The sequence below is a fragment of the Nicotiana sylvestris genome, chromosome 6 (genome assembly GCF_000393655.2).
Source record: "Nicotiana sylvestris chromosome 6, ASM39365v2, whole genome shotgun sequence".
Taxonomy (NCBI): domain Eukaryota; kingdom Viridiplantae; phylum Streptophyta; class Magnoliopsida; order Solanales; family Solanaceae; genus Nicotiana; species Nicotiana sylvestris.
Genome location: NC_091062.1, coordinates 170,463,912 through 170,476,133, shown reverse-complemented (window position 1 = coordinate 170,476,133; position 12,222 = coordinate 170,463,912). Strand labels below are relative to the sequence as shown.

The 12,222-nt window shown below is 33.0% G+C and overlaps 2 protein-coding genes across 2 annotated transcripts; one reads left to right on the top strand and one right to left on the bottom strand.

Moving 5' to 3' along the window:
• Window positions 1-2,711: 2,711 nt before the first annotated feature.
• LOC104222386 (uncharacterized) lies at window positions 2,712-3,296 on the bottom strand. Its single transcript, XM_009773619.1, has one exon. It carries the CDS (start codon window positions 3,294-3,296, stop codon window positions 2,712-2,714), a length of 585 nt encoding a protein of 194 aa, XP_009771921.1.
• Window positions 3,297-8,165: 4,869 nt separating this feature from the next.
• On the top strand, window positions 8,166-12,006 carry LOC104222383 (uncharacterized protein At2g34160-like). The gene is made up of 5 exons (XM_009773615.2): window positions 8,166-8,427; window positions 9,739-9,787; window positions 10,507-10,569; window positions 10,648-10,712; window positions 11,549-12,006. Exons 1-5 carry the CDS (start codon window positions 8,311-8,313, stop codon window positions 11,636-11,638), a joined length of 384 nt encoding a protein of 127 aa, XP_009771917.1. The 5' UTR covers window positions 8,166-8,310; the 3' UTR covers window positions 11,639-12,006.
• The last annotated feature ends 216 nt before the right edge of the window (window positions 12,007-12,222 follow it).

Below are 12,222 nucleotides of genomic sequence, written 5' to 3'. Positions count from 1 at the left end.
ATGCTACCAATGCTCTCCTTGATAGATCACTTTTTCATGTCCACGAAAAAGTTCTAAACACAACAACTATCATCTTGAGTATCTTCTTTGGCAATAAAAACACTTGTGCCCAGTAAGTTTGCATCTCGAATATCACACTTTTCAGTAATTGGAGTCTTCCACTATATGATAACAACTTAGTTGTCCAGCAGTTATCCTAGCTGTAATCTTTTCAATCAAGGACATACACTGCTGCACTGACAACTTCTTTGAAGAAAGTGGAACACCAAGATATAGAAATGGTAATTCCCCTAATGTGAACTGCATTTCTTCCAGTATCATCTCCTTGAATTCCTTTGTAACTCCTGCAATGTATAGAGCACTTTTCTCCAGATTGGCCTTCAACCCTGATACCTCTGAGAAGTGATTGAAACTTTTGAGCAACAATTTGATAGACACCTCATCTGCTATGCAACGAAGATTTAAATCATCTGCAAAGCAAATGTGAGTAATATTATTTCTGGAACATCTTGGATGATGATTGAAGTCTGGGTTATCTTTTAACTTCTTTAGAGCTCTATTCAGATATTCAATCACAAGCACAAAAAGGTACGGAGACATTGGGTCTCCTTGCCTTAGCCCTTTCTTCCCTTGAAATCTGTTTGTTAACCCTCCATTAAGGATCAGAGAATAGTTAACAGTAGATACACAGACCATAATCAGCTCCACAAACTTCACAGGCATACCATACTCTATTAATATCATTCTAAGAAAAGTCCATTCGACTGAGTCATAGGCTTTCCTTATATCTATTTTGATACAACATCTTGGTGACTCTCCCTTTTTATTGTATCTTTTTACCAACTCATGTGCTATGATCATATTGTCCAGTATGTTCCTTCCTTCGATAAAAGCTGACTGGGATTCTCCTACAATTGAGTCCACTACCAATTTCAGTTTTGCTGTGAGAATTCTTGATATGATCTTGTATATATTTGTGCAGCATGCAATAGGTCTAAACTCTTTGACTGAATTTGGGCTGGCCACCTTTGGAATCAGTGTTAAAGTTGTACAGTTAACATTCTTCAACAGTTTCCCATTGCTAAAGAATTCTAATACAGTTGTTCTGACCTCATCACCAATTGTAGACCAATATTCCTTAAAAAGTTTTGCAGGAAAACCATCTATCCCTGGTGCTTTGTCATTTGGTAACTTCTTCACTGCTTTATCTACATCTTCTCTAGTTACTTTGCAACTCATTATCTGTTGTTGCTCCTTTGTGAGACAATGTCCATTCCTAGCTATTTCTAGATCAATGCATGGTAATTCATTTGCTACATTGCCCAATAAGTTCTGAAAGAAGCTTTTGAATTCATCTGCAATCTGTTTTGGCTCTGCTACTCTTCCTCTTGTTCATTACAAATGGAAGCAATTCTGTTTCTAGCCTGTCTATTCTTTAATTGAGCATGAAAGAATTTTGAATTTCTGTCACCTGCTTTTATCCACGCTGCTCTAGATTTTTTTCTTAAAACTTGTTCATTTATTCCTTCTCATTTCTCTACCTGCACTATCATTTTCTTTTCTTGTTCAATTAGTTGTTGATTCAGGGGATCATTATCAATCTTTCGTTGGATATTCTGTAACTCCATTCTGATTTTCCCAATCTTCTTTTATAATGAGCTCATTTCTTTGTTCATCGGCCTTGTTCTATCTTGTATTCTTTGCAATTTAGTCCATATGGAGTACATAGTATGCCCTTCAATTCTTTAGTTCCATATCTCTTGCACACTCTCTTGAAATTCCTTTTGGTGTATCAATACATTATACATCCTAAAAGGTTTTTTCAAGTGACTTCTTACCACCTCAGTATTTATCACAATAGGAGAGTGATTAGAAATACCTGGTAACTCATACACTGCTTCTAAGCTACTGTATTTAGTAAACCGTGAGGCATTCCCAAACACCCAATCAATGTTACTATATATTCTTTCTCCAACATCTCTTTTGTTACACCATGACCACTTATACCCTTTTCTATTCAATTGCCCCACTCCAATATCCTTTATATAATTATGAAAGTCTAATATCACAGTTTGATGAATAGGTTGACCATTTATTCTATCATTGACAAATATAACACTGTTAAAGTCTCCTATCACCAACCAAGACTTCTGCATTGTGCTATAAATCATCCTTAGTTGTTCCCATAGCTCCTTCCTTTCATGTATCTGGTTCTTGCCATATACAAAAGTAATACATCATTTAAATTAGGACCCTTTATCCTTCACTTGACAATGAATCACTTGAGTAGTGACCATCAGGATGTTGACTTGCACCATACTGTCTTTTCAGAATACCCATAGTCTACCAATTGGACTTATCTTCTCATCTGAAATATCTGCCAGTCATTTCCAAATATTCTTTTAACTTTACTAACACTCCTAGGCTTTATCTTTGTCTTAAGGCAGCCTAGTAGAGTAATTTTATTTTTCAGCAGATAGGCCTTGAGTTCTCTCTGCTTATAGGGCTTATTCAGCCCTCCTATATTCCAGGAGCTTATTATCATGGGGGATTTTCCTCATTGAGGTCAATCCCGTCAGTCATTCTTACAATGCTGCTATCTTCTGTATTCTCAATGTACTGTATTTGTTGGTCATTAACAGTTTTTCTATCTCATTTCCACTCAGAACTTTTTTGTTGTGGACCTTCATCTTTTGCTTTCCTTTAGATCTTTACTGTGGCTGAAAATTTTCCTCTTGTGTTTCAATGTTCTGATCTTCTTTTTGTTCCTTCCCCTGATCTTTCATCTCCTTATCCTGTGATATTGTTGTTTCCTGCACCTTTGTTGTTCCTCCTTGTTCCATAGTAACTTTTACTTTCCATTGCATCTTCTTTTGTTGCTTTATTCCGGCTTGTCTATCCTGTTCCTCCCCTCTGTATTTTTGCTTCTCTATTGGGGCTTTCTCACAATTGACTTCATGTTTGCCTATTTGGAAGCAAACTTCACAAAAAGCTAGTCTCCATTCATACTCTAATTCTTGTTCCATGTATGTACCCTCTGCCTCTTCAATTAACATTACATTTGGCAACTCTTGCGATATATCCATTTCAATCAACATCCTAGCATAAAAAATTCTTTCACCTTCTGCAGTTAACCTATCAGAGCATATAGGTTTCCCAATACAGCTTGCTATTCGCGCTAAATTCTCCTTTGTCCAATACTCCACTGGAAGACTTGGGAATATCACCCAAATTGGAATATTTCTTGTTTTCTCCTTACTCATTTGAAATTTAGGTTCCCATTGCTTCAATATCATTGGTCGATTATTAAAGGTATATGGTTAGCTTCTTATCATATTCAGATTCAAATTTGAAAACAAAGTATCCATCATCATGAAGAAATACATGTGGAGTTGTAACAAAACTCCACACACCATACACAAACTTAAGCATGTCTTTAAATGATGGATTTCCACCCAATACATACCCAATTAGCGATGTCTGCCATCTCTGAGTTTGCTCAATGACTTCAGTTTGATTCAGACGAACCATCTTCACTCCTTCTTTGATAATTGGGGGATAATACTCCAATTGCATCCCCTGTTGTTGAGATATGTTTCCTTTAACCACCTCCGCTAAGTTTATCTCTGTTCCCCGGAATTTGTCTGCTGATTTGAGAACATAAGTTTTCTAGCTTAGGTTTCTCTATTTCCTCACATTTTGAATTTTGCATGACAGTTGGTGCACTCCCCATTCCAGTCATCCAGTGAACTAGCTGTATTTGATTCATCGTTTGTGGAATCCCTAACTCCGGTGTTACCATTCTCTCCTCTTCTACCATCTCCGGTCTCATCGTCGGTGCCGTTTCATGCAATTTCCGTCTAGCCATCGTTGAAGGCGTATGTTTAGCTATCCCTGCTTAACATGCGCCTGTAGAGAGAGTTTATTTTATTTAAGTTGAAGTCTTACTGGGTTGTTGTTGTTGTTGGCTTTGAAAAGAAAAAGGATTAAATAAAGCAAATTAAACCCAAAAACAGATGTATTGTTTACACTTTAAAAAGTTAATTAATTAATTAAACTACCAAGAAAGATGTTCAAGCTGAATTGTAGAATCGGACATAAAAGTATTATTAAAAAAAAAAAAAAGCAAGAAACAAAATTTAAGAGAAAAACATGAAAATAAAACTATAAAATTAACAAAACAAAATTATAAATTTATTTAACTACTATATTAGAACTTTAATACAAATGACATTATTACAATTCATCAGCAGTAGTGAACCAACCTTTCTCTGTTCACATAACTAGTAGTCGTACCCGTGCAATGTGCGGTCAATATTAAAAATATATTAATTAAACTAAATTATAATCGGGCTTGTTTGATCCTATTAGATCGCATTGCTTTAATAAATTTCAATTGTCATCTTATTTGTCAATACGATATATCCAATAATAAAATCTTTATTAAATTAAAAGTACTTATATAGTTAGTGAATAACTTTTTTGTTCTCTATTTTTCTTTATTATATCATCCAACGTTTAGTATTATTACATTGTTAATAGAAATTTTTATTAGTATATTACTTTATTTATTATTTTTGTCTGCTCGCTTTCTTTTTGTAATATAAGAGAAGATATATAATTTATTACTGTTGAAATATTTTTTTATTTTAAATTTTATTTTGTTTTTATTAATAATATTATCTAAATTTTAATTGTATAAAATCTCTATTAAACTAAAGGGGCTTGTACATGCATCGAATAACTTTTTTTGTTATGTATTTTTCTGTATTATATCATCCAATATTTAATATTATTCATTGTTAATAGGAATTTTTATTAGCATATTACTTTATTTAATATTTTTCACTATTATTTTATTTTTGCAATATAATAGAAGATATATATTTTATTACTCTTGAAATAATTTTTATTTTAAATTTTATTCGATTGTTCTCAATAATATTGTCTGAATTTTGATGAACAAATCCCCAATTAAATTAAAGGGACTTATGTAGTCATCGAATAATTTTTTTGTTATGTATTTATCTTTATTATATCACCCATGTTTGAGTAGTTAATTTTAGGTAGGTAATTTCATTGTGTCTTTTTTATCTTTTTTTTTTTGTAAATAATTTGTATATGTCCAAATTTGTTGGAGTTTTGTCCTGAAATTTGTCACTTTGTTAATTTTTTGATGTTACGTTTGGAATTATCACAATGATTTGCTTCTCCTATTCCATATAAATAGAATAAATATTGTTTGAATTTTAATGAATAAAATCTCTATTAAATTTAAGGGACTTATATAGTCATCAAATAACTTTTTTATTATGCATTTTTGCTCATTAAATTATCTAATGTTTGGTATAATTATATTGTGAATAGAAATTATTAGCATATTACTTGTTTAATATTTATGTCTGCTAATTTTTTTGTAATATAATAGAAGATATATATTTTATTACTTTTGAAAATATTTTTTTATTTTAAATTTTATTATATTTTTCTTAATAATATTGTTTGAATTTTAATGAATAAATACACTTTTTATTTCAAAAAGGAAAAAAGAAAATGACTTTTAAAAACGAAATAAAGAAATTAACTAACCTAAACCAACTCTCACCAATGTTTGAGTAGTTAATTTAGGTAGTTAATTCCTTTGTTAATTTTCAATAAATATTTTTTTTATTAACTTTCTGCCATGTGGCTTTTTTTCTAGGCTACCACTTGAATTAATGTGGTGCCTTTTTCTTTGGCTTTTAATAATATATATATATATATATATATATATATATATAGTGAGAGAGAGAGATATTATTAGCATATTACTTATTTAATATTTTTGTCTGCTATTTTTTTTTAATATAATAGAAGATATATTTTGTTACTCTTGAAAATATTTTTATTTTAAATTTTAATACATTTTTTTCAATATTATTGTTTGAATTTTAATGAATAAATAAACTTTTTATTTCAAAAAAGAAAAACGAAAATGATTTTAAAAAATAAAATAAAGAAATTAATTAACCTAAACCAACCCTCACCCATGTTTGAGTAGTTAATTTAGGTAGTTAATTTCTTTGTTAATTTTCAATAGATAATTTCTTTGTTTTGGTCAAAATAAAAAATTTTATTCAACCAATTGTGTATATTTACAACTGCTAATCCTTTGGACTCTAGGATTAGTTCTCTATAGTCAATATCTATCCACTCAGCATCTCACCTATACATATCATCTACTAATCTGCAGAATCTATATAGGAAAACTGTTTAGACTCTCTAATAATTTCTGCCATTTGTGATATCTCTGCCCTCTGATATGTAGCTGGAGGACAATTTCTCTTATCCTGTAGTCACTTTCTTTCTCTTCCTGTTGAAATCTTCGACTGTTCTGTTCCTGTCAAACGTGGTATACAGTAGCAACAAACATCCATCTCACCACTTCTTGCCTCGCTCTGCCTCCCTTTGTTCTTTTGGTCACCCAGCTAAGTTCTTCATCCCATGTTGATATTTGTCTAGGTTCACATATCCACCTAATAGTTTAGCCCATATCTGTCTTGAATAAGTGCATCCAAAGAACAAGTGTGAGAAAACTTCATCCTCTCTTGAGTTACATAAAACACATTCCTTTAGGACATGGACTCCACATCTTTCCAGCCGATCAATGGTAGCCAGTCTTTGTCGAACTTCAAGCCATAGTATGAACTGATGTCTTGGCATTAGTTATGTTCCCATAGTAACATGCTTCCAAGATACCTTCTGATATTGTGGGCATAGAGATAGGTATGCCTTCTTGATGCTGAAACCTCCCTGCGTAATGCATTTCTTCAGCTCCCATGTACAGTCCTTGCCCCTATACCAGTTTCTTGCATCAAAGATTTTCCTCACAAGCCCACAATATCAGAAGGTATTGACTAATTATGCCATGTGACTTCTTTTCTAGGCTACCACTTGGATTAATGTGGTGCAATTTTTCTTTGGCTTTTAATAATATATAGATATAGATATAAATATAGATTTGAATTAGAATTTTTTCGTTTCAATTTTTATTATAAAATAATTTTAAAGTTCCAACTTTATTGGAGCTTTGTCCTAAAAATCTACACTTGTTGTCTTATAATTATACTACGTGGCATTATATAATTATTTACTTCTCTTTATATATATATATATATATATATAGAGAGAGAGAGAGAGAGACTACAATATTAGAAAGAAACTACTCCACAATTTGAATCAAAAGTTTTTTATTTCTTTATTTTTATTTTTATTTTTTTATTTTAAAATAATTTTAAGACTCCAACTTGAAACTACTCTCACCCAATTTGAATAGGTAGATATTTTCTTATATATTTTTATTTTTATTTTTTTAATTATAGATAATTATAAGATATCGATATTTATTAATTCAAATAAAGTAACATATATATGTATATATATATATATGGTAGTTTTTTTCCGTTATTTATAGATATTTAAATTCAAAAATAATAATCAATAACTAATTATTAACTAAACAATTAATTAGTAACTAATTATGCCATGTGGCTTTTTCTTAGGCTGACACTTGGCTAAAGGAGAGAGCTTTGTCCTCTCCTTTTAATAATTTAGATATTGAAATTCAAAAATAATAATCAATAACTAATTATTAACTAAATAACTAATTAGTAACTAATTATGTCATGTGGCTTTTTCTTAGGCTGACACTTAGATAAAGGAGAGAGCTTTGTCCTCTCCTTTTAATAATATATAGAATAGAATATAGATATGGATTTATTGGATCAAGATATGCTTCGTAGTAGTACGCATAAGTCAATAATAACTTATGCTTTTAAGAGGTGTAAAAAGTCTGGCCCTTTACTTATTTTTTATTTATTTAAATTCTCTCTAATTTAGGAGGATTTATAGTGTTTGTATAGTTTTTCTCCAATGTGACTAACGAATGCTTTACCAATTGAGCAAGCCTATTGAATATTGCAAAGAGATAATAAGTGCACTTACAAAGGAAAGAAAAGTGTACACATGAGTCATAAACTCGAAACCATAACTAATTCTCCAATGCGATGAGGTAAAAAGTATAATTCTCGAATGAAAATGGGGTACATAATACATTTGAAGGAAAAGACAAAAGAGACATAAACGTCATCTTATAAGGTGCCGACCCCTTTTAAACCACCTGGCTTGAACCCGGGAATGACCCGAGGGTTTATCTGTTGTTATAATTTTCCCAATTTGTACGGAACCTCTCCAAAAGGGAAAGTGAACATCGAAAAGGAGGCTGGGAAAAATTAGGGCTTTTTGGAAGAAGAAGAAGAAATCAGCAAAACAATGGAAGGAATCACAGAGGGAGTGAAGAACATAAGTGTAACTGAAACCCAAAAGAAGAACAGGATCCAAGTCTCTAACACCAAAAAATCCCTCTTTTTCTATGTTAACCTCTCTAAGGTTCTCTTTTTTCTCCCCGTATATTTATTACTATTATATACTTTGAAAAATATAATGTTTTTAACACTATTACTGTATTTTGACGTGTTGTAATACTGTATTTTAGCAATTAGTCTCTTGATATAGATAGTTCCTTGGGTTGGTGATAGTGTAAAAAAAATTTTTTACTCGTTTTTCCATGTTACAAAAGCCACGCATTGTAATTGACACTAAAGTAATTTAATAGTGTAATTACTCTTTACCCTCCTCTGGGTGTGTGTTTGTGGGTGTGAGCTGGTGGAAATTGTCTGCACATATTTGTTATTACGATGTACTCGGTTAGTTTTTAAAATTATGATACTTGTTTGGCTGAAAATTGGTTATGGAGCTTTCTTTTGTTACTGAAAAGATGTTGCTTTGAAGACAGCTGGACTGACAAAAATCTTAGCTTCAGAAGTAATTCCTTCGATTTAATGGTTACATGGTTTGGGGTTAAAGAGCTTATTATGCTGGTTGATCTATGATATAATGCACTTGTTAGGGTCATTCGCAAATGGGCATATTGTTTGCTTCTCTCTCTTTCTTTCTTTTTCCCTCTATAAATCTAAAAGATTGCTTATCTGTGAGAGGATGGAAATGATTAATTATATCCTGTAAGAAATGACATTGCTCATAGTGGGACTGGAAGACCTGCAGAATATTATCAGTTTAAATTAATGCACAATACACGGGGTCTTTGTTAATTTAATTTGTCTGATTATTTATGTTGCCTGAGGTCTATTTTCCTGGGTTTAATTGAAATAAAACTAATTTCATCGATGATTCGGATGGTTGAAGAAAAATTGCTACATCTGTATTACAGAGGGAAAAAATGAAGAAACGTTTTTGTTTGAGAAGCATAAGTAAAGAAAGTAGTACAATAAAAAATAAGTAAAGAAAGTAGTTCTTCAAGTACTAGTTGTCTGCTGTAGTGGTCCACGACTTCACAAAATCAAGAGCGATGGCAATGGAAGAGAATTGAATACGCATAAGGTCTGCATAGATACCTCTGACTTACGCTTGAGGTACTTCATAGGTATATTACTTATCTAAAGGTACCTCACAGGTATATTTGAAAATATTGCGCATACAGTGTCAACTAGAGGGTTCGCACATGACTTATAATATAGTTTGAGGCTTTTTTATGCAAGTGGACTCATGATGAGCATTAGACAATCTTGAAAAAGGTTATCTATGAATATCTATATCTAGTTTCCTACTCTTACACCAGAACCACCATTGTTGCTATTGATCGGAGCTAGTATCCTGAGATATTTGATATTTTGCTTGCAGAGGTACATGCAGCAGTACAATGAAGTGGAACTCTCTGCTCTTGGGATGGGTAAATCTTCTAGGCCCTCAATTTTGAGTACTTGTTGTGGTTTTCCTCGTGCATATAATTGATGTCATATGGGTCTTCTTCTTCATGAATTGTATTATGCTGTTTTTTTCGCATCAATAATACACCAAAATCAAACATAAACAAATGAGTTCATACTTGGGTTAGGGAGGCTTTCTCACTTTCTGCAGCTAGTTTTCCCAATTTAATTTTCTTTTATGATTGGTGAATTCCAATCTTGGCGTTGTGTGATGCTGTTTTGTCATTTCAAGGACTCGGTTTCGTATTGTCACCCTCTATGTGTACAACAAGATTATAATACACAGTGTTGCACACTTTAGCAGGGATGTGATATGCTGGTGAGACAATTTTGAACCAACATCTGGCATAAAAAGCATCCTGTTTTTAAATTAAGAAAGTGGTTGAGTGTTTCTGGGATAAATTCTGATTGATCATAAACCTTTTTCCTGTGGCTTCCCAAGGATCTTTTCACTGAAAAGCAGAACATGTTTGAGAATATGTTTGAAGCGGCTCTTGTGCTTGCTGGGAAACCTTATTAATACAACAGAAATACAGAGTGGTGGCAGAGTTCAATTTGATGTTCTTTTCATATTTTATGTGGACTCATCCTTTTGCATTATATTGAGAACTCATTGATAGTTGAATTGGCTTGCCGCGTATAGTTCTCCAAAGGATTAACATTCTTTCCCACATGCATGCAGCTATTTCAACAGTGGTTACCGTTGCTGAAATTCTCAAGAACAATGGATTTGCTGTTGAGAAGAGTGAGGCTTCTCCTACTTCATTCTCATCCCTTTTATTGTCTTTCTTGCCATCTAACTTTGAGGGTACACTTGCTGCAGAGATCAGGACACTCACTATTGACATGAGGGATGAACCAGGAGCCCGACCGATACCAAAAGCCAAGGTAAAATCCAAAAGCATAATGAGTACTCATAAAAAAAGTTGATGCATTGGTCTGCTTCATTTTTAGTGGTTTTGAAGTAATGGAACTCCTTTGGAGGTTCTAGGTAAGTGCTAGCTTGGGCCTCAAGATTGTTTGCTGAAGAGTTATAGCATAGACCTTGCTTAAAATAAGCATTCAAGAGACGTGTGTGTGCTCATTCTGCTCTCTTTTGAGTCAGGATTGTGCAGAATTTTGCAAAAGCTGTAGAATAGGATGGTAGGATTAGTGATGGTTTACATCCTTGCTCACCAAAATGTTTGTCGAGTCACATTTGAGTTGTTAATCATAACTTGACCTCACAAGGGAGGCCCCACGCCGAGTGATTCTCCCCCAAAAAACTCTACAGGTGTTGTTCCAAATTGGTCAGCTTAGACCTGATTGAAAGTTTGTCTTACACCCCATGCCTGTTGATGTGCATTCCCTTTAAATTGCATTTTGTTTTTTGTTTTTGTTGTTTGCTCCTTGAAATTGTGTCCTATTTTTAAGTGCTGTGGAATAAAATAAATAATTTCCTTTGGCAACTCAGGAATGGATAAATAAAATCTGGGCAGTATTACATTGTATGTGATGCTGCTTTTACGGCTTTCATGTTCTTCTACTTTATACTCTCCAAAACAATGTCATACTAAAATGGATTGAAGTGATGTGAGCTGAAAGTCTATCTCTAGTGTATATGGGGCTTGCAATCCATCTTGAACTTTTTTCCTTTTCGTAACAGTCATCCTTGTCTGTTCTGTGGTATCCTCTTGTGATCAAACTAAGGTTTTTGTTTTATTTATCATCTTCGTTTGGTGCAGATTGAAATAGTGCTCGGAAAGACAGAGAAGTTTGATGAGTTAATGGCTGCAGAAGCAGAGCAAAATGGGGACAATGAGGAGCAGAACTAATTATTACAACATCTGCTCTCTTTCCTGATGATTAAAGCCAAGCTACTACTTTCAGGGATTCGGAAGAGATAAGGAAACTGTTATTGGGATCTATGGTGTTTGATTCGATCTGTTGACACTTTCTTAATCTGTTGAAAAGAAGAGGATGGTTTAATTTAAATTCATTTATTTTGTTCGATGTGTTTGCTTTTATTTACTCGCTTAACTAAGGTGGTGTTGGATGTAAAACAATCTTTACTCCTATCCTCACTGTAAGTGATGTAGGATCAATTTCTCTGATACTTCATCATTGAACAATAAGGATATGTGGGTTGATGATTCTGTAATTACATATCCAACTGATTGCCATTGTGCAATGCTATTGACCATCTGGTGGTGTCTCACAATTGGCCAGTGCTGTTTGGTGTGCAAGTATACTAAAATTCTCTTCCAAAAAGGTACCTGTTCATCAGCTGTTGCATGCAACATCTCTAAAACTGGTTCTGTACATGTTTCTATGGGGGCTGTAGATAGAAGCAGAAACTTCTAACCATTAGGTGGATGAATCGAGGTTGCTAGAAGGGAATCCCTGTTGAAAGAACTGT